The 27,502-nt window shown below is 35.8% G+C and overlaps 2 protein-coding genes across 4 annotated transcripts; one reads left to right on the top strand and one right to left on the bottom strand.

Annotated features, from left to right (window-relative positions):
• Positions 1–2,338: 2,338 nt before the first annotated feature.
• Positions 2,339–12,851, top strand: LOC114320250 (shikimate kinase, chloroplastic). Of its 3 annotated transcripts, XM_028267376.2 has the most exons (12): positions 2,418–2,570; positions 2,773–2,854; positions 3,999–4,311; positions 8,484–8,542; positions 8,763–8,817; positions 8,904–8,976; positions 9,239–9,326; positions 11,052–11,134; positions 11,234–11,363; positions 12,062–12,140; positions 12,391–12,455; positions 12,545–12,851. In XM_028267376.2, the coding sequence occupies exons 3-12, from the start codon at positions 4,059–4,061 to the stop codon at positions 12,578–12,580; spliced, it is 921 nt and encodes a 306-aa protein (XP_028123177.2). In that variant the 5' UTR covers positions 2,418–2,570; positions 2,773–2,854; positions 3,999–4,058; the 3' UTR covers positions 12,581–12,851. The 3 variants fall into 3 exon arrangements, with proteins under 3 accessions (XP_028123176.2, XP_028123178.2, XP_028123177.2); XM_028267375.2 differs by lacking the exon at positions 2,773–2,854 and having other exon boundaries at positions 2,339–2,570; XM_028267377.2 differs by lacking the exon at positions 2,773–2,854 and having other exon boundaries at positions 2,416–2,697.
• A 2,729-nt stretch (positions 12,852–15,580) lies between these two features.
• Positions 15,581–19,674, bottom strand: SKIP6 (SKP1 interacting partner 6). Its single transcript, XM_028267374.2, has 2 exons — positions 18,426–19,674; positions 15,581–15,983 (listed from the first exon to the last, which is right to left on the bottom strand). Exon 1 carries the CDS (start codon positions 19,559–19,561, stop codon positions 18,443–18,445), a length of 1,119 nt encoding a protein of 372 aa, XP_028123175.2. The 5' UTR covers positions 19,562–19,674; the 3' UTR covers positions 15,581–15,983; positions 18,426–18,442.
• Between the last annotated feature and the right edge of the window lie 7,828 nt (positions 19,675–27,502).

Here is a 27,502-nt window from a genome sequence, read left to right as displayed (position 1 = left end):
ATATTTTTTAGCGCCTGCCTCTTCAATGTCATATTTGTTCTGCAAGGCTTTCCAAATTTTCTTGGCAGTGGTGTAAGTAGTATCATAATAATCATAAAATTGATCTGAAAGACAATTCAGAAGATAGTATCGACATTTATACTCATCTGTGTTGTATTTTTTGAGTTTTTCAAGATGAGCAGCATACTCCTCATCAGTCATCTCTTCAGTGGGGACTTTGTTCGGATTTTTCTCGGTCAGGATATAAGCCACCTCGAGGAGACTGAGGTAGAAAAGCACCTTGCCTTTCCATCTCTTGAAATAAGCTCCCTTGAATCATAAGGGCATGTTGAGATCGCTGATATTCTCGTTGGGCTTCTCCAGTACTGGTTCCATGAACTTTTGCTATTTGAATCTCCTTAAAATTGTTGGTGATACTTACAAATAAAACACTAGAAAATACAATAATTATTGAAAGGGCTGAGGCGCGGGAAATTCTCTCTCTTTAAGGAGATTCAAGCCCTCTGCGGTTAGGCAAAGCCTCACACCGGTGCAGCAGAAAAACCTTGACTTGTCCCCCCTAGGATACAACAGCCCGACTAAGTCGTATGGTTCACCAATACTGCACAATTGGTTGAACCCAAAGCTTTATCACACACACCCTTTTTATTTGCCTGATAATCTCACTCAAGACATAACAACACAACCAAAACTTCTTCTCTCGTATGTTCTAAGATATGACATAAGTTCAATATATATAGAAATGAAAGCTTCTTAGGCAAGGTTCTTGATGGATAAGAATTGGTAGACTTGACCAAGACCTTGGATGGCTTACCTTGGAAGTCTTGGAATGGATAGGAATGGAAAGACTTGGAGAAGACTAGGAAGACATATTTAGGAAGTCTTGCAAACTAGAATGGGAAGCAAACTAGGTAGAAAAGAAAAGAGAAACAACCTCGCATTATAATATTAAAATATCTGCTAACATAATGTGATAATATAATTAATAAAATAAATAAATAAAATATTAATTATTTATATCAAATAATTAAAAATATAAAAAATAATAATTAGTGAAAGAATATAATCACGTAATATTTTAAGAAGACCTAATAATCTTCCTTTACGCTGTATTTAGTTGAATGATTTAAGAAAAGATTTTAAAAAATTATATATATATACATAAAACTAAGTAAAATATAAATATATTTTATTTATATATTATATATATTTTTCATTTTCCTTTCCAAATCTCTTTTTAAATTTTCTTATAAAACCTAACATTACGAAAGGGGCTTTGGTGGAAGGCTATGGGTGTGCTGGCAAGATTTTCAGCCTTATCCTTTGAAAAAAATTGCTGCAAGAAGATCCTTTTGATTTTTAATTTTAATGGATAAAGTTGGATTTTCCATTTATTTTTTGAGAAATTTATCAATAAATCCTAAAATTTGCTTTTATGATCCAATTAATCCCATTTTTTTTCTAACAAACCATGTAGTCCTGGGGTTTTTTGAAAGACGTTGATGCCCTCATTTACATGTTAGTAGATCAATTACAGCTGGGTTAATGGGCTTTGGGTTAGGTGCGTGTGTCACACACAGGTAAATAAGAAAGGGATGTGTGGTGTGTGTGGCACGTGATACATGGAGGGGGTGTCACAAAAGGTCTGAGAAAGAAATCATTGTTTACCACTATACGTGATCCCAACCATCACTGTCCAATTCACACAATTTCTTTTGTTGCTTATCCCCATATACACAACCAACCAATGTATCACACAGCTGACACAAAAAACACCATATTCAAATTCACAAAACCCTAATTGTCAATGATTGAAATGTATTTGAATGTATCATTCAAATTAGCCAAACCAAAACTGCAATGTTTCCAAACAAGAAATGGTCCTGCAAAATACTTCCCAATTACCACAAGGGCACAACCGTCTACATAGTGAAACCAAAAATGGAAAATAAAATCAAAAAGGACCAAATCTTTCCACCAGCAGGACTAAACCAAACAAAAGAATAAAAGCGTGACTAAGGCCTCGTTTGGGAAGGCTCTGTTTTAGCCAAAAAGTAAAAAAATTAAATTAGCCAAAAAGTTAATAACCCATACAAAAAAGTCAAAGATTCTCTTTTCTCTCTACTTTTTGCACATCTTTTCGTAATTAGCCAAAAAGTCATCCAAAACATACTAATTTTTTTTAACTCATATTTTAGCCAAATAACTAAAAAATTATTAAATTAGCCTTCTCAAACGAGGCCTAATTGGTATAACAATTTGTAAAGTGGAATTTATTTTTTTAAAAAAAATTCCACATAATCACAAATCTCTCACCACCACAAGGTGCACCAAACTCCCTATACCATCCACCTACCCTCTCCGCGTTCCCATTCCTCTTCCCTTGTATATAAATGAAATAGTCAATTGAAACACGCACCACCACCAACTCCCAAATAGCTCACTTCTAGAGAGAGAAAGTAACAGAAACACACAGAGAGAGAGAGAGAGAGAGAGAGAGAGAGAGAAAGCTCTGCTCTTGGTTCTGCTCACCGTTTGGCGCCGTCTCAGCTGCGTCGTTTGATTTTGTGGTAAGCACGTGAGAGTCCTTTGCGTGGATTTCTATTTATGTGAATCTTCCTAATTCTGTGAAGATTCATTTGATCAGACTTTTGTTTACCTGAAAAGATCATTTGCATTATACACACTTATGTAAATGTATGTATTTCCGATTCATGTATGTAGTTGTATTCGAAATGTGATTTATTCTGCTATTTTTTTCATGGATTGAAGATTTGAATCTATGGGGAAAGCCTTATGGTTTGATTTTTTTTGGATTTTCGTCTACTTTGCTTTGTTTGGCAGCTGAGAAAAGGTAGGAAATTGATCAAATGTTTGGTAATTCTTCATAAACATTTATGAATCTTAGATTCGAACACAAAATATAAATTTAATGACAACTTATAGTGTACGAACATCCTGACAATTGTTAACAGTGATAAGACTACAAATAAATATATAATTTGATATATATACATGAAAATAATTTTAAAAAATTCATTTTTTTCGTTACAAATACGTTGATATTTTATTATTTCAATATCAATATCAAAATAGGAAAAAAAAAATCATTTTTTATATTCTATATTGGAAAAGTAGTGCGTACAAAATCTCGTGATATATAATTTAAATAGCTCTGGTCACAATAAAATTAGAAGTTTTATGCTTGAGAGTTCCTGAAATTCAATTATAAGGGCTGGGTTTCTCTCCAGTTGACTGGACAGTCCAGTCCATTGGAGTGAAGCCAAATTCAATTGAAAACTCTAGAGGAGGGATTAATAGATATAAATTTACATTAGTTTGATTTTAATCATTGTAAGTTATCTTTCAAACTTATAATGTGTTTCATTTATTTACGAGCGAGGGACACGTGTGTGTCACCTGTTCGAAGGGTATCTAGTTCTAAAATATTAGAACACATTTGGATGCATGTTCGATATGGATACATGGACACGACACACCTTAATGTTTGTATTTCTTAGGATTTGACTATAGTTTGCTTCTATGTTTTGGCAGATTGAACATCGACTCTAAACACTGAAATTTATGAGAGACTTTTTGTGGGTTTTTTATTTATTTATTTATTTATTTATTTATTTTTTTTATTTTTTTAAATCTTGTGATCTGCTTGTTTGTTGAAAGAAGGTGGGAATTGAAAATAAACTGATTTTTCTGTAGTAAATTAACTTTTTCTGGTACAGTTTTGTTTTCATTTAAAAAAAGAAGAAAGAAAAATCTGGGAGCTTCTCCAGTAAAAAAAAGGTTAGTCGAGTCTAACATAATAAAGGGATTAAATTGTCTGAATTGTTTTTCTTTTGGAAATCAACACAGTAAGCAGCAAAACCTTCGTTTTTCCCCTTAATCTTTTGACAATCAAACTGATTTCAATGCAATTATGCAATTTATGGTTTTAGCGGAGGAGTTTGATGAAATTTAAGCTTTAAGTTCTACATTTGCAGGGAAGGTTGACCAAATTTCCGCCACACTCAAGTTCTTTCCAGTTTTAAGGTAGTGGAGCAATGGAGGTTAAACTTGCACAGAGCATGCAATTCTCAACATGGATTGATTTGGAGAAGATGGTGATGAAACCAAGTGGTTCGTTGCAGTTTTCTCGAAGATCTAGGGAGCAAAAGAGGTTTCAGATTCTTATTTCTAGTCATTTGCAACCTACAAGAACTGCCACTGCCACTGCCACTGCCACTGCCACTGCCACTGCAACTTCACATAAACCTGTAGCATTGAAGGTCTCATGTTCGTATAAGAACTTACAAGGTAATTACAAATTTGTAATACAATCATTCTGTAAAGGATGAGGGCATGCCTTTCATACTGTTTGATAATATTATAGAATCTTATAATTTTACGGTTGTGGAACCCATAGAACCTGGGAAGGTAATTATCAATTAACTTTTGGGGACTTCGTACCACCTAATTCTGTCCAGGGAAGTTAATTATCACTTATTACCATTACTATGAGAATGAGTCATTTATGAGCAAGGGAAACTCCAAAATATACATTGTGATACGGGTATAATTTTTGAAACTTATTTTTATTTTCTCTTGTAGTTAAACGTATTGAACCTCTAAAAAATGCCTTTGCAGCTAAATAAAGTATGTTACCCAGTGTTGGTCTTCATCTCTCCTCTAATCAATGGGATATTTGTGGAAAGTGATTGTTATGTTCTCAAGCTTGGTAGCTTGAGCTTTTATCATCGCACCATGCAGTGCCCCCAAAAATAAAAATAAAACCAATTTTAGAATTTTAGTTTACTAAAAGTTTACTTAGTAATGGTATAGGTAAAATGTCAAGCGCAAAGAGATCATGACCTGCACCGTAGGTTTTCTTGCGATGGAGATCAATGGCAAGTGACAGCCTTGCAACAAGAGAACAAGGGAACTCGCATCTCAAGTAGTTTCTATATTACAATAATGTACTCATTCATTTACCTCCTTTTTTTCATTTTTCTTCTTCTCTCTTACAAACCAATGAATGATTTTGTTTACCCAACTAGGAGAGTGTTGCCACTTACCTTCCATCTCATGAGAAACCTTTAGGCCAAATGCCATCAGATTTAGATTCTTGCCTAGAATTTCTTGAACACAGCTAACCTTCAGCAACTATGGATTTATTTTTTATTTTTGCTATGAAATTATAATGAACTTTGGTGGTTTTATGTTTTCTCATGAAAATCATTGAAGGAAGTGTGGTGTGATGTTATTGAGTAAGGGATGTTATTTTCTTGTTCTCATTGGAGTGCTGAAGTTAGGGGTTGAATTTCCTCTATTTTTCACACACCCAACAAACCAAATTACCAAATTGTTAAAATCCACCTACTCTCCACCTACTTCACCCACTTAAACCTACTCCACTAAACCTAACCCACTACACCACTACCACCTCACCTACTCCACTAAACCTAACCCACTACACCACTACCACCTCCACTTCACCTACTCCTTACCTACTACACACTCACCCTCTTCTATATATAGAAATCATGAATCATTGTAATATATATCAATACATGAATCAATAATACAATTCTTTATTTCTCTTTATACATTAAATTTCTACATGGTATCAGAGCCATAAGATTTAGGCCCGTATTTTGTTTTCTCACCGGCGGGCAGCCGGCCGGCAACCTTGCCTTCACTGCCCGCTGGAATTTTGTACACATACCTTCACTTTCCTGCCTCTTCCAACTTTCTTACAACTGTTGTCCCATAGATGGGCTTCATATCTACCGGTCCATCTATGCCTTGTGACACCTCTATACTGTGAAGTCCTCTGTCCAAATGCATCAATGGACTTCCTATGGACAACCTGCTTCTGATCAAGCTTCTCAGACCCTCTTTTCTTCCCCTCCTTGAATGGTGTTTGGTACACCTCATGGCCTCTAAATGCATAGTAATCTGAGTATTGCTGGGCTAATAACGAAGGCCTCTCGAGCAACTGAGATGGGGCTTCATATTCCCTTGCTCATCCAGCATCCATAACCATCACTTTGTCACAGTCCATAACTGTGGGTATTCTGTGAGCTATGCTGATTATTGTAAACGACACAAAGTCCTCGCGAATGGTTTTCTGAATGACAGCATCGGTCTGGGAGTCGACAGAAGCCGTTGCTTCGTCCATAAACAGAATCTTGCTGTGTTTTAGCATGACTCTCCCCAAGCACAGAAGCTGTCTTTGTCCCACACTCCAATTGTCTCCGGAATCAACCACTGATGCATTGAGTTTTTCAGGCTTTGCAGCCACAACATCTTTTAGTGGTACTGTTTTTGTGCGAAGGGACAGAAATCATCACATTTCTCACCTTTTTTTCTTTTATTTTGTCCTCCACTTTACACCTCACATGCCTTCTCTCTGTCTAAACAATAATTTTCCACCATCTCCCTCTTTTTCTACACAATATTTTTGTACCACCGCCCACTCCATGATACCAATATCAAAAAAAAAAAAAACAAAAAAAAAAAATTTCATTCCAGTTAATTTTTCTGCATTACCACACCTACCATTCGAGTTTGCCAAACACACTTGCTTTATTCATATCGGGACTCACCCCGATCACCATTTTACATCCAAAAAAAAAAAAAAAAAAAAAAAAAAAAAAAAAACAACCGCACCCACAGTGGGATTTTTCTTCTCTACTCTACTGCGGGTCTCTTCTTCTTGCTTTTCTCTTGATTGTCCCGTGACTGCCCAGCCTCCATGCTTCCTAGACCACCAAGCAAGTTGCCTCCTCCCTGCTCCTCCACTACAGCATATGGCGGCCCTCCAAATCGGAACATAACGGTGGCCTTCCGCTTCAGCTCCTTGTTTTCTGCCTTTAGCACACTTATCTCTGCTCGCGCATCCTTATACATGCGTTGGAGCAGAGCCAGTTGGGCGTTTAGTTGCTGCACCTCATTTGTCCTGCTCTGCAGCCGGTGCGACAAGTTTGTGACGGCAGTCATGGTTTCCACACATGACTTCAGAGTATACTGATTGGCCTCAATATCAGTTTGCACCGCCATTTTTTGCTCCACCGACCGCATCGGAAAGTTCAACGGAGCAAACACAGAGGTGTTTGGTTGAGGTTCACTGGCCACCGCACCAGTTACTTCTCTTGTGGGCTCGTTCAGTTCTGGAAAGAGCGTGAGCAGACCACGGGAAGAGGAGGCCATGTTTTGGGTAGCTGGACGGGAAGAAGAGGCCATGTTGCTGAGTGTTTCAGAGACGGGTTGGTTACAGAGTATTACAGAGTTTCTCTCTCAGGCAAGGTTAAGCGTTTTTCAGAAGATTTTAGCAGGTTTTCTGCCTCAGCCTCCGCATTGATTTATATAGAACATGACGACGAGGCCGACACGCGCACTGTCGATCACGTGCATCACCGCGTGTCTGGCGTGCCTTTTGATGGCACGTCTTTTGATGGCACGCCTTTTGATGGCACGCCTTTTGATAGATTGGGCACACCTTTTGAGGGTGCGACTCTTTAAGGGTCCGACAAGACTCTGTAAACTGTCCCGACATTGATTCCGGTTAGCTCCTTTATGGGTCCGACAAGACTCTGTAAACTGTCCCGACATTAATTTCGGTTAGCTCCTTTATGGGTCCGACAAGACTCTGTAAACTGTCCCGACATTGATTCCGGTTAGCTCCTTTATGGGTCCGACAAGACTCTGTAAACTGTCCCGACATTAATTTCGGTTAGCTCCTTTATGGGTCCGACAAGACTCTGTAAACTGTCCCGACATTGATTCCGGTTAGTTTCTACAAGGGTCCAGCAAGACTCCGTAAACTGTCCCCACAACTGTCACAACATTGTCTTCTATAACGGTCCGACATGACCCCGTAAACTGTCTTCTACAATGGTCCGACATGACCCCATAAACTGTCTTCTACATCGGTCTGACACCACCGTACAGTGTCCTCTACCACGTTATGACACCCCCATACAGTGTCCTCTACAACGTTATGACACCACCATCCAGTGTCTTCACCAACGGTCTGACACGACCATACAGTGTCTCCTATCCTCTTTTATTTTTATGTATTTTCTTGTTTTGTTACTCTCTCCAAACTCAAGTTGGTTAGTTCCTATCCCCCTTGAGTTTGCAGGGGGCTGTTAAAATCCACCTACTCTCCACCTACTTCACCCACTTAAACCTACTCAACTAAACCTAACCCACTACACCACTATCACCTCACCTACTCCACTAAACCTAACCCACTACACCACTACCACCTCCACTTCACCTACTCCTTACCTACTACACACTCACCCTCTTCTATATATAGAAATCATGAATCATTGTAATATATATCAATACATGAATCAATAATACAATTCTTTATTTCTCTTTATACATTAAATTTCTACACAAATAATCAACTCTGCTGTAGTGATTTAAGTAATAATCTCCTATGTTCTAAGAGTTTAATCTGAGTTGCACTTTTGTAGGTTCAGTATTGCAATCTGGAAGTTTTCCTGCGTCTTTCGATGAAGCTTTAATTTTAAAGGTATGAGATGATGTTCTTCTGGTCTCTTGTATGTTTAATTCATGACAAGCTATGATTTTGAGGGTGCACAACCTGTTTCTAATGCTTAGACATTGTGGCATTATGCGTCTGTTAAATTGTTCAGCATGACATAGCTATGAAATTGTGAAGGGCATTTAGCTGATTAGTTCATCTTAGTTAGTTTCAGCATTCATCTTATTGGAAGTTATTAAAATTGCAGAATAAGTCGGAAGAGATTGAACCATATTTAAATGGACGGTGTATATATCTTGTTGGTCAGTTCCTTATCGAGATCCTCTGAAATTAGTTGATCAAATACTTGAATTGATTTTTATTTAACTATATGATGTGCAAAATGCAGGGATGATGGGCTCTGGGAAAACAACTATTGGCAGAATTTTGTCAGATGTACTTGGTTATTCATTTTTTGACTGGTTTGTAATGATATTTTGCTTGTTAATTGAATTGTCTTTGCAAAATAATAGTAGCGTTAAGAAGACATCATTCGAGTCATATGGAGGACTATGAAATGCGCCATTTCATAAGACAATCCTCCATATGAGTCAAATGATCTCTTCCTCAAAGAAACCCTGGACTCACTTCTTGCACATTCAAGATTTACCATCCCAAGAAGCTTCCTTGACACGTACTTCCTGCTAAATAATCATTGGAGTGTATCATGTTTGTGGATGTCAGTGATGCAATGATAGAGCAGACAGTTGGGGGAACTTCTGTGGCTGAAATCTTTAAGCTATATGGTGAGAGCTTCTTCAGAGATAATGAGGTTTGTGAGTTTTGATACGTCTGCTGCAGTTTCTTCACAATTGGAGCAATATGTTGGCATCGATTTCTCCATTTTTCTTTATTTTTTCCTGAATCTTAGGGTTTCATTTTTAGCTGTTTCCTTTCATAGAGCCCTTCTAAACCATATGAAATGGAAGCAAGTACATTTGTTTCCCATTATATTCGAGTTATTTTTTAATTTCATCTCTTTCTTTTTTTAAATAGCATGTCATTGTCAATTGTTTTATATTTTTTCTCTGCTTTTTGGTCTTTTTATTAACTTCAAACCCTTGGTTTTATGCTACTATTTTTATGGTGCTTTTGGTAATATGTCTTCTACATGATAAATTTCCATGAGGAAGCTACTTTAATTGGATATGACAAGGTGTTGTGCTTTAAAATGGGTGGGCTAGACATGGCCACTACCCAATGTCTAGGGGTATAACAAAATTTTGCTTTTGGCTAATATCTTTATGAAAGATATACAAGTTAATGGTGTTTGTATTGAAAATCATTAGATCTTGTCATTCATCACCAGTCGATCAAGTTTTTGGCCTGGGGCCCCTGAAATGCATTAAGTGTTACTGATGAAGACAAATTTTAATTATGGATAACTGTGTAAACCAGTATGCCTAACAAGGGCAGGCGAGAGACTGAGACCACAAGTTTTAGGGCCATGTAGAATTCCTACATCTATGTGTATTGGTTGTCACATTTTTTTTTTTAATCTGAAGAATCTATTCACCTTTGTCCTCTCCAGCATTTCTTTAAAAAACTGGTATTAATGAATGACCAACATGTTGTCATAATTGGGGCAGCAGTAAGTGCTTTGATTTGCTTATTTGTAACTTTTATCACAAAATTCTAGCAGTCCAAAAATATGTGGAAAGGTGGAGAAAGAGAGGATGACTCATTTTGAAAATATGGAATTACGTTTTTTTTCCCTTGACAGCTTACTCGCTTTAAATAAAACGAGGGTGAAACATTAAATTAACATAAATCCACCTCTTTCGTTTCTCTTCTCATTTTCTCTTACCAAATAACTTTAAGGAAAGCTGTAATCCCACCTCTTTTCCTCCCTCTCTTCACTTCGCACATCTTTCCTTTGTACCAAACATGCTCTTTCATAATGAATTGATACTCTTTTTTTAGAAACAATCTAAAGATTGACAATACCTACCCCTCCAAATAAATAAATAAATAAAATAAACACCCTTTTGATTGTGAAGATTTAGCCACTTTTGGGGGATTAGGACACTTGGCTGGTGTCTTACAATCATGTCCTCTTATGTGGGTAAATTTATATACTTGGTTATCATGTGCGCATTGAGATTTACTTTGTAACTTTAAGAAACAAATATTTCCCTGAGATCTGCTACATATTACCAGACGTGCTTCAGCAGATATGTCTTTCTCTCAGCTCTAGAATTAATAGTTGGAGAATTTAAAGTCTAAAAGCAAATTCTACTAATTCCATTACCACTGACCTTCAGATAGTATAAGCAAATATGTTGATTATCTCTGGTAGATATGCGTGCAATATCCCTCAGCTCTAGTCTCTAAGATTAGTTAGTGCTTGGACAATTTGAAGATTAGAAGCAAATCCTACCAATTCTGCTTCCACTAATTTTCAATGATGCAATTGTATTCTTGTGGTTTACTATTTATTTATGCTCTCTTTCAATTATTGGAGCCGAAAGGTCATTAATTAACTTCTGCCCTACAGACGGAGGTATTGCGGAAATTGACTATGATGCAGCGGCTAGTTGTTTCCACAGGTGGAGGTGCAGTTATTCGGCCCATCAACTGGTACAAAACTGGACATAGTAATAAAATCCTTGATAATTGGATTCTCAGTTTGCTGCTTAGTTGCTTAGGTGGTGTTATTTGTTTTATTTTTATTTTCAGGAAACACATGCAAAAGGGGATTAGTGTCTGGTTAGATGTACCATTAGAAGCCTTGGCAAGGAGAATCGCAGCTGTAGGAACGGGTTCTCGCCCCCTTTTGCATCAAGAAGCAGGTGATGCTTATTCAAAGGTAGGTCATTTCATCCATCATATTCCATGAAGCACGGATTCTTCTAAAAGAGAGTCTAATACCGATACTCCTTGGATACTTATGAATATGAATTTGATACTTCCTAAATGTAACCGATACTTTATGTTAATTTTAAGAAGTATCGGATACTTTTGGATCACTTTAGGTCATGTATCCAAACTATTATGAATTTGAATTTGTAATGATTATTGCATATTATTTCAGTATGTGTTAAAATAATAAATTTTCAATGTTTTTTTATTTTTTATTTTTATTTTTTTAAAAATCTTATTAAAGAAGAAAATAGTGAAATTAAAGTATTACTTTGCTCTTTCAAAATTTATCAAATTATCATATCCACAAGAGAAAAAAAAGTGAATTGACTATTGGCAGTTAAATTAATATTTAATTCCTAAAGAATGGTTTCTCACTATTCTTTGAGCTCATGTATAATATAATACTAAAAATTATAATTTTTTCTTTTCAATGTATCCTAGCTGTAGCTCTGCCCGTATCCCATTTCTTTAGATTTTATCGTATTGTTGTGTTCATATCCGTATCCATGCTTCCTAGATCATATTAGATATACCAAGATGACATTTTCAACTTTCCTATTTAGAAGAGATACTATGAATGTCAATATTTAATTTTAGCTGCTGCTGGTTTCTCTTGACAATCTCTTGCACTTTGACCTGTAGGCATTCATGCGTTTATCTACACTTCTGGAAGAGAGGAGTGAAGCTTATGCAAATGCCAATGCTAGGGTTTCCTTGGAAAGTATGATTTGCTCAAACTCGTGTATCATTTTTATTTTTGGCTGTGTTCTTGTTTTGATTAACGCCTAATTGTTTTTGGAAGCTTCATGGCCCGGGCTGAAAGATTTTATATTTGAATTTTTAGTAATTTGAATGATAATGCACACCCTTGCTATTTTTTGGTTGTTTTTAGTAATTTCTATCCGTGCTACCTCATATTGATTTTGCACTTGTGCTAATTTCTGATTGGAGTAAATATTTTCATCATGCAGATATTGCTTCCAAGCTAGGTTGTATAGATGTATGCAATCTCACACCAACAGTTATTGTGATTGAGGTTTTCTCTCTCTCTCTCTCTAAATGCATTTCTGGAAACACCCTCTAGAATGACTGTTCTTCCAGCTAACTGGATTTCACATTTTGCAGGCACTAGAACAAATTGAGAGCTTTCTGAAGAAATAGGGCTATTCCGGGGACCTAGGTCACCGGGCTTTCTTGATCTCTTCAATGCCTAGACTGGAAATTTATGTTTTGTTTCAACCCATTGGGCTTTTGTTTCAACAAGTTGGGCTTTACAACCCCACCTGTGCCGGAACGAAAAAATTTATTGAAAAAAAAAAAAAATTTATTTTAGGCAAGAGCAATTTTTCTATTTTGTAAAGAGGCGTGGCATGTATTTTGTGAGATAATATTTGTAAAGTTTCTATTAATGAGATGCAGTAATTTTAAAATATATGGCTGATAAATTTCTACTTGCCAATCCTATTGTCACTTGAAACATTGATAATATTTTTAATAGCAAAAGCTGGTAATTTGCCTTCCAATTATGGAAATGGCTTCCTTCCGGACCATTATTCTTCATACCATATTATATTTTATTTCGTGAGCTCCATTCAGAGCTTATAATGATTATTTGAATCGTTCATTTTGTAAGTTTAATGTGTAAAAAAATAATTTCATTAGACATTATTAGACATGAACAAATTATATATTGTTTTTTAAAACGGACGGCAATTGTGAATTTAAATTTAAATTTAAATTGTCTATTTTATAAAATAAAATATGATTAGTTTATTTATTCATCAATAGTTGATAAAACTAATTTTGTGCATAGATAGTCTTTATTGCAAGGTTTATGAGAGGAACGGTTTGAATCTATCATTGTGGGTTTAGAGTAGGTTTCACAAAATGAAGTATAAAAAATAATGGTATAGAAAAGAGTCTTGACATTTATAAGAATTTTCAAATAGATGGGGTTCTTAGAAGGTCTTCTCTCTATTTTTCTGTCATTTTGTCCAAAGCCTCTTTCATCCCATCATGGTCAGGGACGTTTTGTTTCCAAATCTTTATGTTCTAGTCTTAGAACAATCATACCCGTTACCATGGGATAAGGATTCTTTATTTTGATATTTATTTTGTTTGAAATTGTATAAAAATCTGGAGATATAATATAATGATTGTGATTATAAAAATTTTGAGATATTTAGAGATGGAGAATTTTGTGTTCATATGATGTGTCAAAATAAAAATAAGGCCATAATATCAATCCACTTAATCATTCATCTAATTTGATGGTTCAATAAAATGTAACACAATTTTCTATCCAAAATCTTGACAATGACTATTTAAACACATGTCAAGAAATTGATCTCAATAAAATGTAACTACAATATTTTTCACAAAATGATAAACTACAAGAGCAGAGATTCCTCTGCAAAAGCAAAAGATTCCAAAGATTTTCCATTAACAAAAGCCAAATAGCCCATGTGATAACCAGACAGCCTATGTGATCTTCTCTCAAACTTTATCTCTTCAGCATGTGACCAGATAGCACATGTGATCTTATCTCAAATATTATCTCATCAGATTTCAAGCAATTTCAAATTCTACTTCAACCCTCTATATAAGCACAACTCTGAATGAAAGAGGCATCGAAAAAATTCTACTACTTCAACCCTCTATATAAGCAGCAACTCTGAATGAAAGAGGCATCGAAAAAATTCTAGTTAATATTATATTTTCTTTTGTGAGCTGAGTGTGGAGTGCTTGTACATACTTTGCTTAGTTTGTTTAGACGAGTGTAACCCTTTGTAAGTATTTCTAATGTTGTACTTTTGTCTTATTTTAATAATACGAGTGTGTTTGCATTATCTTTCATGCATGGTCTCACTAAATTTTATTGATTATATAGATTAAGGTATTATAAAAAAAAAAATTATTAAAAGAATTAGAAACACTTTTTTCTTAATTTCGTTTTATGCCAAATGAACACTGGGATAAACATCAAAGAATTCAATATCAAATTTACAAGTATTAAGAATTATTAGACGGGATGTGTATCATATGTACTTTATAATTTAAAAAAAAAATTATAAAATTTTATACTTTCTGAGTCATAACTAAAAAAAAAATAAAATGTCATAACTAAACACAATATGAGATATAACTAAAGATCTCACGTGCTATGATTAAAATAATATTATAACTAAAAAAAAAATTTAATTATAACTAAATAAGAAAATGACATAATTCAGAAGCATACAACACACCCTTTTCAAGAGTGAGAAAATTTCCCTTACTTCCATTTAATCTAATCAATCACTAAGATTACATATTGAGTCTCTATTTGGTATTAGAGCATCAGCTAAAAAGTAATGTATGCAAGGTTGATCTTTATTTTGACGTCTTGTGTGACTTTGTTAATGTGCATTCAACGTGACTGAGACAACATCTTACGAAATCAATTCAGTGACGCCCATTTGATAAAACTAGATTTGAGACTCTTTTTTTCTTTCTTATTTGTAAAAAAAATAAAACCGCCAAAACACTTGCTTTTTAAGTCTTGCCAGATGGGTATATGTGGAGGGAATCAAGGGTTTCAGAATTTTGGCACTAGAGAACCATCAGTTTTATGACACCTTTGGTGGACAAATGAACCACATTGAGAATGGGATTGCTCTTCATGTTAACTGGGTGTTGTCATTCTTGCAATTGTTCAACATCATAATCACACAACTAATCACCAGAAATACCACATAACATATAGTGTCTTTTACATTAATTTGATATGAACTGAACAATATCTATCAGCTGCCAATGCTAAACTTTTACTAAACTGCAGCCTAATAATATCATTTTCCTGTGACCATGATTCAATTCCAGTGGTCGAAAAACCACATGGTGTATGTAATTGCCCAAGAAAGTGAAACAACTGGAATCTAATATACTATCAACAACACAATGTTATGTATGAAAAACAATGCAAATCATTTGATCAATCAGGTGATTGTAATGTTAGATGGTCCACAAGCTTTGGCTATCGTGTTCATTTTTAGGCATTTATTGCAAAATTATAGTGAAAAAAGAACCAAGAGTATCATCATCAATAAACCCCCCATGCATTTTGAAATATGTAATTGATCCGAAACAATTGCAGAAACAACAGAAATTGTACCTACAGAATGCATAAACTTAGCAGGGTAATTGATAAATTGAACACATGGAAAGTTGAAGACACATTTACAAGTCATGATAATAATTCAAAAAAAAAAAACAATAAAACGATGAGCAACTTTACACGCTTTCATAGTCATTGGAGCAAATCACCAAACACTGTTTGTTGAGCAAGTTTCTCACCTTTTAACAGAAAGAAAACCTATCTACAACCTCCCTTACTGTTGATGGAAAAGGCGTCCACTGAATCAAAAGCATAGCAATAGATGTTCACAACAGCTTGTGCTGGTCTCAATGCTCAGCTTGATCAGTTTTGAGCTGCTACCTCCTGCTTCCTCACTGTTTCTGGATTTCCACATTCGAGGGAAAGGAGGACTTGTATTTCCTTCCTTTTTCCGAAACTAAATGTTTTCTGAATATTTAAAAACAGTACAGATATAGAAATAAGGTAATATCAAACATGTTATCAGAAAACTAAGAATTTTTTGTTCTTTTTTAAAATGTAAAAGAAAAAATAGCATAGTATACGCAATATAATTAACCAGCTTGTACGAACATAAATAATAATGGAAGTGCATATGATTGTATCCTACATACAGAAAATTGCCAAACCCCAAGACCTATCCTCACCACCGCTCCTGCACTCTAAAAATCTCTCTGATATTGAGATGCCATGAAAATATGCAAAATTTAATCTGAATGATGTGTGCACAAGTCTACCAAATAATGTGATTCTTGTTTCATCAAGATACACCAAAATTCTGCAAACTTGACACCCATCTATTTGTACAGGTTTACTTCCATGGAAAGCCATACAATGCAATTTAAATAGATTAAAACCAGTTATTCTCTACTGTATACTGCATTTAGTGCAATTTACAAGTTCATGACCATCTAAAAGGAAGCCATCAAATGGATGGTCAACCCTTCAATTTTGTCCACAACCAAGGTTTTAACATGGCTAATATCATTTTAAAAGGCTTAAAAAAAAGTAAACAAGAAATATAATATAGTATTAGAATTTCAATATAGGGTTTTGTCCTCATTACAGTTAATCATTCCTTTTTCTTTTGTTTTCTTTCTTCTTTTTTCTTTTTTAATAAAAATTTTGAGAAAATGAGATGGAGAGATTGTGGATTCAGTTCACCTAGTAGCAAAAGAGAAGTAGTGACACTAAAACAAAGCCAAAGGCCACCAGAACCTATGCAGGCAAAATAAAGCAGTTACAAATAAGGCTTTATTGAATCAACTAACTAAAAAGCAGAAGAACAAAGGCAGGAGATAACCTTACAGTAGTTGCGTGCTTATAGTGTTAGCTAGACTTTTAATGGACCAGGTCAGCATGGTTCGAATCTGATCCAACTAAGAAACCTGTCATAGCTAATCCAATCGGAATCCAGTAGATTCATCAAGAATCAATCTGAAGCCCACATATTTCAGATATCTGATCCAAAAATCCGACCCGATCTGTTTTTTTGAAATGCCAAAAGATCATATTATCCTTAGGGAAGTTCTTGTTTTCTCTTCTTGATATATGATTATAAGTCAGAAAATCTTTGACTTTAACCGCCACATATATTTATATAACAAGACATTCATGTTAAAAGCTGTTTTTTTTTTCTTTCTTGGACATTGTCAATAAATTATAACAAGCTTTCCCTTTGATTTCGATCCTAAATTAGTACAAATCTCAATCAATTTACCCCTTATCTCCTTCTTAAACCCTATACCTTATAAGATCAATATTCACAACCTTGCTCTACAATTTCATCTAACATTACATTGAATCTTAACAGAATTGAGTCCAATATCACACAAGCCACTTGTTAAACCTTGAGAAATTTTCTTTGAATTAATCTTGTAAAGGTTGCAACAAGAAGGTAATTCTATGACAAATCACCATGGTCAATTTTACAAAGTTGATAGTCCTAATAGTTGATTCTTAACAATGCTTCAGGTATCGGACCAACACCTGCTTTTGACACAAGTAATCAAAACAATCACATTGACATTCTGTGAAAAGTAAACACCTAAAACACAAAACTCTAAATGGTTCAAGTGAGTCATAATTTTATAGCTCCCAAATTTGTTAAGGGCCCTTAACAAGTGTACAACTTTATCAAAGTATACATATGTACAAGCAAAAAGTAGAAATGTAGAAGTACACAGACAAAATAGATCTCTCCCTTTATGTTTTTTTCCTTTTTTCTTCTCCAGTGGTGGCTACAGAAATTGCAATTTTTACAGCGAAGTCACATAGTGACCAATATGCATGTTATGGCTCCACAATTTGTAAACTCTACTAAGCTATTTTAAAAATACAATTACATGGTTTACAACTTATTCTATGCATATTGTCTTAAATAATATTCTTCATATAAATAATCAACCTTAAACCTATTCCAATTAATATGTAAAAATAAATTTGTTATTTAACTTCCTTCTTTTCCACACAATGCCTATTGTGCATAACTTGAATATTTATAGATCATAAAAGTCATGTCCCATTGTAAAATTCATATTTTCTCTTGCTAAAGTCCAACCAAATCCCAGAAAATTGAAGAATGGTAAATTTGTCATTGACAAGTTTTATATGATTTTTTTTCCCAAAGTAAAACTTTTTACATTGACATACACAAATTTTATGCAAATTACTTTTTCTACTCCTACACTCATAACATCGACAATAAACAGAGCATTTATGCACATAAGTTTTCCTACTCCTACACTCATAACATGCACAATCACCCAAATGGTGTAGCATAATACGGCTTGAGACTTGAGAGGTACCAAGATAGATAGCTTATGCACAAATGAACTAGACATGCATAAGAAAGCTTGGGGATTGACATACCCAGTGAATCACCAAACTCACAATCCAACCACCACGCAATGAACAATGGAAGACCTATTTGGAACCACGAGAATCACATCCGACCACAAAATCGACCCACTTAACCCCCCGCAACTGTCCTTCTGAACCTCAATCTCCGCACACATAATCTCCATCTCTTTACCACTCCCCTTCCCTTCCCAAACCACACACAACTTCCCTCCCACATTTGCCATCGTCGCACCACACAAAAACTTAGGCAAACCCTTGTCTACTCCTTTCAACTCTTTCCACTCATCCTCATCAATATCATAGCCCCTAATCCTCCCCAAATAATCATAACAATACAACACCCCATCCACCACCGCAGCCCGTCCCCTCCACCCCATATCGAGCCGTCTGGACACATCACCCCACTCCCCCGCCACCACATCATAAACCACCCCACCCCGATCCGCCATTGCATATATTTTATCATGTATGACAGCACTAGCATGCATCCACTTGTCTTTAACATCAATTGGGCTGGGCACAGCCGCCCACGACCCAGAAACCGGATCGAAAACCTCCGCCCAATTCATTGATCGTGCCCAATTATCCACGAGACACCCACCCATGACATAAATCTTCCCATTCACAGCCGCGGCGGCAGCAAATTCCCTGCAAACCCTCATTTTGGGGCCAATTTCCCATTTGTTGAAGCGGCAATCGAAAACCCAGATGTTATTGGATGGAATATCGTTGATAGCTCCACCGATAACATAGATTTTGGAGCCTAAGACGGCGAAGGAAGAGCCGATTGGGTGAGAGGGAATAGGAGGAAGAGGAGAGAGAATTTTTGTAGTAGTAGTAGTAGGGTTATTAGGGTTAGGACGGAGTAGGTAGTACCAGGAGAAGGAGGAGTTGATGCGGAGGCTGAGGTAGAGGATGTGTTGGGTGGAGTTGAGAAGTGATCGGGTGGTGAAGAGGAGAGGGGATTTGATGGTGGAGAGCCATGATTTGGAGACGAGAGAGAGGGAGTGGTGGTGGGAGAGTGGGACTCTGGCGATGCATTGGACTGCGATGTCGTCTGGGAGGTTAGGGAGTAGGAGGGGCGGCGGTGGTGCCTCGGTGGTGGTGGTGGTGGTGGTGGTGGTGGTGGAGTTTTCGTCGGCCATTGGGTTGGGGTTCAGACGGTGAGGTCGCCGGATCGGAGAATACAGAGATGAATTTGTATTGTAGGTGTCCAAACAGTTTGGTAGTCGCAACACGTGTCTTGTTACAATTATTTAAAATACGGATGGTCCTGTTAGTTAAATATTTTATTATTTTATTTTATAAAATTACTGTAATTAAAAAAATAAAGAAAAAATTACTCATAAATTCTATTTAGAGAAATGTCAGTTCATTTAATTTTATATATTTTTTTATAAACCAAACAATCTTTTTTATTTGTAATATGTATTATTGATTTGATTTAGTAATATTTGTGTTTACTTGTTTGCACCTTTTTATGATTATGTTTTTGATTTTTTTTGGGGATTGAGTGTATGTGGATAAGGTATGATTTTAACATTTACATTTTTTTTTAGGAATTTCATGGAGTGATTGTGAGGATTATTAATGATACCTACTTGATGTTACATTATTGATGTTAAATCATTTGCGTTTTTCTAGGGAGGTGTCTGGGTTGACGTTCACATTTACCTATCTAACATCAATCCATCGCCAGATTGTCATATCATTAAGCCTCCCACTAATAACCTATAACATTAGCACCAAACACCAACCACATAACATAACATCGATACAGTCCGACAATCTCCGACAATTAACAGCCACTAACCCCTACTACCTCTCAACCCTACCAATACTTTCAGGCATACATCCTTCCACTAGCCACCAACATTACAAAATACACACCCAATCATACAAACATTAGCTACAATACCATGTGTCTGTTACATTACATACATGCACAATATCGCATTTGCAATCACTAGTAACTCCCAAACCCGTGAAAATATTACAACATTAACCAACAAAACCATCTGTCTGTCACATTACAAACATGCACAACATCACATTTGCAATTAATGATAAACCCTAAACCTGTAACGTGAACAAGATCACCTAAAACTCCACATGACGCACCAATTAAACAAAAACTCATTTCGAGTATCGACCTTAATGTCGTATTGTTCCACAAACAACCAAACTAACATTAAAGACACCCATACTTGTTGTCATCGCACTAACACACGATCAACGATGCCATCGATGAATTAATTTTAAATTGCTAGCGTTACATCCTCAATGTTAATCGCACTAGATGTCCCAATGTCCACGCCACTTCGCCTCTATAAATTTGATAGAAGGGGTGTTTCCATGATTTTCTATGGTTTTTTTGGGGGTTTTGTAATGTCATTTGGAGAATAACGAATTCTGGGTGTAACGTTTCCAAATCCATTGTTCAACTCACACAAACTGAGGATCAACACTGCAATATCGTCAAGGAAACGTTGACGTTCCCATTTTTGAGCTTTCATTTTGTTCGCAATGGAGGGAAAATGAAAAAAAAAAATGCTATAGTATACTTTTGGGCTTTTTGGTAACTACAACATCACCTAAACACCAAATGTACCTCTCCAAACAACCAACCCATGCGTTGCATTCATGGGCTCAAGTGTAATTAACATTGACATGGGACCAATCAGTCTACAAAATAAATTGCAGGACTAAATGGTTCATACTATTTAAACTTGGAATTTATTGGTGTTTTTCCCAAAAATAAAATTATTAATTGCAATCTTTTTTTAATTATTAATTAAAATAAATTTTTGATATGATTAAAAATTATTAATTGACTTGTTAATTTATCAACAAAAATAGTCACTAGTGTAGACACTCCATTTTTGACCGTCCTTAAGATTTGGGTGCCACCGATAGATCGCTCAATGATGAAAGTTAAGCTATGCAAAAGTTCGATTTCTTCGGCAAGAAGAGCTTCAAATCCTAACCTTACACCCCATTTTTGGACCAAAACTTTTTTTTTGACCAAAACATTTTAGACCTTAAAACCCTCTCTTTCAAAATATTTTTGAAAATGTTTCTACGATGTTCCGAGGCTCGTATTTCATTAAATGTTGCACTTTTCGGTAAACCGAGAAAGGACAAAGTGGAAATAAATGAAAGAGAGGTGAACTCTTTGAAAAATCTTTCAAAACACCTTATTTAGAGGTTTGGAGTTGAAGAAAATAGGAGGGGAGGGAAGAAAACTAGTTGAGGAGAAGTTAGGCATCAATCCGGTTAGGACCAAAACTGAGCAGTCTTCACTAAAATAGAAATATCTTTTTTCTCACTTGGAATTTTGATGTGAGGCTTCCACCATTGGAAAGTAGACTTTTGGGGCTTCAATTTAGACTCAAGAATGACCTGAAATGGAGTCCGGACGAGGGAGATATGCCTGTTTGAAGTCGGGGCCAAAAACCTGTTTTTTGCTTGCCGGCCACTAGTGTAAAAAAGTTCAGATTTTGCAAATATTTTGTGCCAGCTGTCTCCCAAAAGCTCCAGCTGTTTATTTTTTTGATATTTCGACTGAGGTTCTTATTTTCCTATATATAGAGGACCTCTTCTATTGTTTTAAAGGTGGGGGAAACATTTTATAAGGTTAGAAATTTTGGAACAAATTCTCTCTCTCTCTCTTGAACTTTTGTGCATATAAGTGTAGAAACACTTCAAGTTTGCATACACTTCCTTGACCAAAGTTGCTTCTCTTTGGGTTGAGGTTACTTGAGACCCTCTTTGAGCTTCGGAAGGTGGTTGTGGCTTGCTTTGTTGCCTAATTTGTGCCTTGGCTTCAAGAGATATAACTCTTGCTTTGTTAGCTTGTTTTACATACTTGCTTTGCCATCTTCTTCTATTGTTTTTGGGCTGTTTTGGAGTTGGTTTTGAACTGTAAAAAACTCTATTTTTATGGCCTAAAGGTGGTGGTTTGAGGCCATTTTCAGTTAGGGGGTGATTCACCATTTTTACTTCTTTGTTTGTAAAGCTTTTGTACCTTTGTTCACCACTTTCAAACCAACTTTTTTGGCCCTTTTAACGACTAAATTTCAGAGGTTTTTCAGTAGCAAAAAACTCATTTTGAAGTCCAAATTTGGAGGGGTTAGCCTCCTCTTCTTGTGTCTTGTTTGAATGTTTAGTTAGCTTTATATGTTAGTATGTTTTTCTAGCTTAACTTAGCTCAAGTCCAACATGTTTTAGCCTCTGAAATAGCCTGTTTTAGCTTTGTTTTGGGCTGTTTAGTTCATTTGAGTCTTGTTTTGCATAGTTGTAGTGCAATAGTCCTCACAAGTTTGTGTTTTAGGGTCTTAGACACCTCTTGTTTGAGTTGATAACATCTTTTGGTGTTGTTTTTTCACTCCATTTTAGCACTATAAACTCTGCAACCTCCCTCTTTGCTTCACTTTTTCATTTTCTTTTGAGGGTTGTTTCAAGCTTGGGATCCTTTAAGTTTGAGATCCTTTAAGCTTGAGATTGAGGTCATGCTTAATGGTTTAATCCTCTTTAAGGGTTCATTATCAATGGCATGATCTCTCTCTTGCCTTATATTATCCCTTGGTTGACGCTTCTTTCATCTTAGAGAACACTCACCAATGGACAAATTGATTAAAGAATGATTTGGTAACTAAAATGTATAAACAAAATTGGCAAGTAAAAATGGCAAAATAAGTATTCTATTGTGTTGCATTGCATGTGTTCAAATCGGACGTTAATTTGAACACAAGGAAAATGGGGCATTTCATACTCAAAAGTGATGAAATGTGCCACTTTTCTAAGTCTCCATTGCCCTTGATCATGCATGATAGGGTGATGGCATTTGAGTCTTGTTTCGTATTCATTGAACTTGTACAAATTGGTCTCTTAGCCATCATGCATGGAAATTGCTTGATTGATGGTTTGAGGGCCAAATGTATCACTCCTTTAAGCATGTGTTGATGATAAGGGGTGATACATGGTACAAACAACCTGTTAGACCACCCCTTTCTTGCTCTGTTTTGTCCTCTGTTGCAGTAAGAAAAAACTTGGCTTTAGTGGTCGGCAAACCTTGGCCACCTCCGATGGCCGGCAACCCCTTAGTGTTGGTCAGCAAACCCTCATTTGTGGCTGGCCGGCCGGCCACCAGTGAAAATTTCAGTATTGTGCTTTTGAAGCAAAGCAGTGTTGATCTGGAAGAGGAAAACAATGTAAGTATTGTGCAACAGAGGCAATTAGTGGCAGACAGTGGATGTTCTTCGGGTGAAAAAACCGAGCATGTATGCATTCCTCGTTTCCCGAGGCCATTTAGTTAACTTGCTTAGTTAATTAGTTGTAGCTAATTCCTGCAAATGTTGTAACTATTTAAGTAGATTAGTTGATTAATTCATGTTGTAATTAATTAGCTTAGTTTCGTTGTAATTAATTAGCTTAGAATAGTTAGCTAATTCATTTCAAGTGTTGTAATAATTAGTTAAGTAGTGCAGCTTAGCTAGTTTCATTCGGACCCTCCTTCGTGAGGGCGTAATGTTGTAATAAGTGTGCGTGCGTGCATGTAAGTCTTCCAACCCCACGTCATTCTCCCTTTTACTTAAACCGCTTTTGATGGTTAGTTTAGGAGCATCATGTTTCAATTAGCATACATTATGCTTGTATACATTCATCTTGTCTTGCATGCACCAAGGCTCGGCGCATCATTCAAATCGCATTATCATTTCAATAATTCTTTGAAAACGGTTTAATCGCATGTTGTTTAAATTGCTTCGTATGCCATATTAGTAGCCGAGCCTATTAATTACATTAGGCATCTTGTAGAGTTAGGAATCATGCATATTTTTCTAACTCATATCTTTTTGGCTTGGAGTACTAGGTGAGTTTTGTGCTTTAGCATACTCGTATGAATGTGAATGTTGCTATGATTAGCATGCTTGCCATGAAGCTAAATGCTTACTTGATAAACTGCATGAATGCCTATGGATGAAGGCTTGTTGTTTGAATTGGAACGATTCAATGAATGTAAGTTTTAAGCCCACTTTATTGAGTGGCAAATCATGTTTTACCCCCACTATGTTTGGTGGCAAATCCGCAAACTTTAAGCCTATTTAAGGTGGCAAATTCAAACCATTTTCGCAAACAAACATGTGTTGAATTGTTCCAAATTAAGTAAACTAATCTATACTTGATTGTGCGCATCACATAGTAGAGCTAGTTTAATAACCGGAATAAGAGCACATCATGTTTATAAAAAATCATATCATGATTAGTAGAGGGCCATCTTTGATCGGGCAAGCGGGGGTGCTCAATTCATGACCTTTCCCTCTCGTACCTTAGTTCCCGAGCCGAGACAACTTTGGTGATGACGGACATGTGGCCTTTGGCACGAGTCATGGGTTTCCTAAATTTTTCAAAAAAGAAAATATTTAGGTGGCGATTCTGTATCTGGCAAAACAGTCCAATTTTGGCACTTTTTGATTCAAAATTAATTTTCCAAAACGATTTGTCAGATTTGAATTCTTTGGTGTTTATCAATTTCACATTACACTTGTGAGATTAGATTCAGAATCGCGGGAGTCCGAACTGTAATGCTTATTTTCGAACTTCCAAAAGGGGGGGCAAAAAAGCTAAGCTACAATTAGTTATGAAATTAAAAATTTTAAAAGATGAGATGTAATTTATAAAACCACCACACTATCACCATCACGACCACTATATTATCATCGTTGTTTTGCTGCCATCGCCGCCCCAACACCTCTACATCTACCTTGTTGTTGCCACTACTACCATCATTATTGCAATTATTAATACATTAGTTTCAAAAATGCAACCAAACATAAGATGGCATTTTCCTTGAAAAACATTGTTTTGAAATTTTTTTTTGTAGCAAATATTTTTCATTAAAAAAATATTTTCCGAATGAGAGGATAAATGTAACAAGCAACAGAAGTCTCTCTCTCTCTTTCTAACCACTTCACCCCAAGTCTCACTGCTGGTCGACCACCGCCAATGGCCGTGGCGGTCAGTTGGTTTTTTGTTTTCTCTAACGTTGTATTTGATTAAGGGATTTGAAAAGGAATTTGAAAAAGGGAAACAAAAAATGTATGTGAAATGTGAATAAAATATACTTATATTTTATCTAATTTCACACACCTTTTCCTTTTCTTTTTTCAAATGCCTTCCCAAATCTCCCAACCAAACACAACGTAAGTGTTGTGTGTTTTTCTTTCAAATAAACTTAGGTTTTCCACAAGTTTCCCGACTCTATTCCAATAAGATCTGGTCTTTATAGATTTGCCTACGGTGTTCTTTGGTGTTGAGTGCTTGCTTTTGGGCATTTTCTTGGGTTATTTCGATTTGGGGAGTTCCATGGCTGTTCATTATAGTAGCGGTTTATTTTTTTGACGGCTTCAGTTCTATAATTTCGAGCAGTTTCAGAGCCTACTGGGTTATCATTTTTAGTGGTTCATTTATAGGCTTTTTCCTTGGGAGTGTTCCTTGGTGTATTTCAGGCATTTTTCAACTTAGGTGTTTCGATTGATCGGTCTAGTAGCAGCATTGAAGGCCATTTTCAGCAAAAGATGGGTCTTAGCAGGTTGGTACAAGCGGGGGTGTTTTGATCTAATAACAGTAATAGAAGGAAGGGAAAAGTGGTACGTCTTTGTGGTATGGTGTGGTGTGGTGTGGGTCACCCATTTTGGCTATTTAAAGATGGGCAATGATAGGGAGATGATTAGCAACAGCTGACGGAAGAAGATGGAACAGTTTGGTGCAAACAAAGGAAGATGACCGGTCATTGGTTTGATGGGAGCCAGAGGGACATAGATGAAGTCTCAAAAGTGGAAAAGGGTGCGTGTGGTATTCTTGCAATGGATGTATGTGGCATAGCTCGGGATGTTTTGGGGAGTGTTTTCCGGGAATAATAGTGTTTTGGCGTGGGAAGGAGTTTAGTGTGGTGGGTCAATTTGTTTTGGGAGATTCAACTGGTTTTTTTTTTTATGTTTTTCGAGTTAAGATCTACTTAATTATTTCTACTTTATTTTATTTTATTTTATTTTCACTTTGTTGTTGTTTTTTGTTTTTTCAAATTAAAAAAACTCGTGAGGCCGATGGATTAGTTGTAAGGTTGTGAACAACACTAGTAAGGGAGTTTACACTCTCTAAATTTCTCTCAATGCATTTCTTTTCCTTGTACCTCTAATTTTATGTTTTTAATGAACTTTTTACTTTGCATATCAAAAAATAAAAATAAAACATATTTTCTATCTAAGCAAATAACGCATATTGACTTGAGAGCATTTAGACTTGGTCAGTTGATTCTGGAATCGATTTTGGTTATCCAAACCATTCACTTTTTTTGAGTCATTAAGTTAAATATTCATACAAAAAATTGAGATGAATGGATATTAATAGATATATATTTTAATCAAATTTGTTTTTTTTTAAAATAGACGATAAATATAATTTCAAGAATAACCATCTATTTTTTATAATACAGTTTTGATTCAAACATATATTTACTGATATCCAATTGTAACACTTTGTACTTCTTGAACTAGCACTACAGGAAATGATAGTTTTGGCGACCAAAATAATGGTCACCAAGAGTCCCATTTTTGGTCGCCGAATCTAATTAGCGACTAAATTTTTTTGCCACCAAGTTAGTCGCCTATACCCCTGTCGGCGATAGTATTGGTGACTAAACCATTTTTGGTTGCCGAAAGTTAAACATTTGGCTACTAAACTTTGGTTAGTCGGGAAAGGTGATCTTTTGGTGACTAAATTATTGGTCGCCGAAATTGAACTTTTGGCTACTAAACTTTGGTTAATCGGCAAAAGTATCTTTTGGCGACTAATATTTTAGTCGCCGAAAGTTCTCACATAAAACTAAATTAAACTATTAGAGACTAAAATTTTAGTCGCCAATAGAATACGTACATTTAGCGACCAAACAGTTTAGTCGCCAAAGGATGCTATGTTTTTAGTGACTAAAATATTTAGTCGGCAATTAAACTTCCCTCATTCTAATTTGTTTTAGTTAGTATGTCTTTGGTCGCAAAAAGCCATTGGTTATTTTTTGCTACTAAATT

This window comes from Camellia sinensis, chromosome 1 (genome assembly GCF_055761805.1).
Source record: "Camellia sinensis isolate YWXY chromosome 1, ASM5576180v1, whole genome shotgun sequence".
In the NCBI taxonomy this organism is placed as follows: domain Eukaryota; kingdom Viridiplantae; phylum Streptophyta; class Magnoliopsida; order Ericales; family Theaceae; genus Camellia; species Camellia sinensis.
Note: the sequence above shows the minus strand (reverse complement) of the source record. Positions and strands in the feature narration are given on the sequence as shown.

What these genes read in the sequence shown, in the direction of transcription:
- LOC114320250 (XM_028267375.2), top strand. Translation starts at nt 4,059, where the DNA reads ATGGAGGTTAAACTTGCACAGAGCATGCAATTCTCAACATGGATTGAT. An exon ending in ACGGTGTATATATCTTGTTG is followed by an intron (nt 8,818 to 8,903) that starts GTCAGTTCCTTA and finishes TGCAAAATGCAG; the next exon opens with GGATGATGGGCTCTGGGAAA. An exon ending in CAGGTGATGCTTATTCAAAG is followed by an intron (nt 11,364 to 12,061) that starts GTAGGTCATTTC and finishes TTTGACCTGTAG; the next exon opens with GCATTCATGCGTTTATCTAC.
- SKIP6 (XM_028267374.2), bottom strand. Translation starts at nt 19,561, where the DNA reads ATGGCCGACGAAAACTCCACCACCACCACCACCACCACCACCACCACC.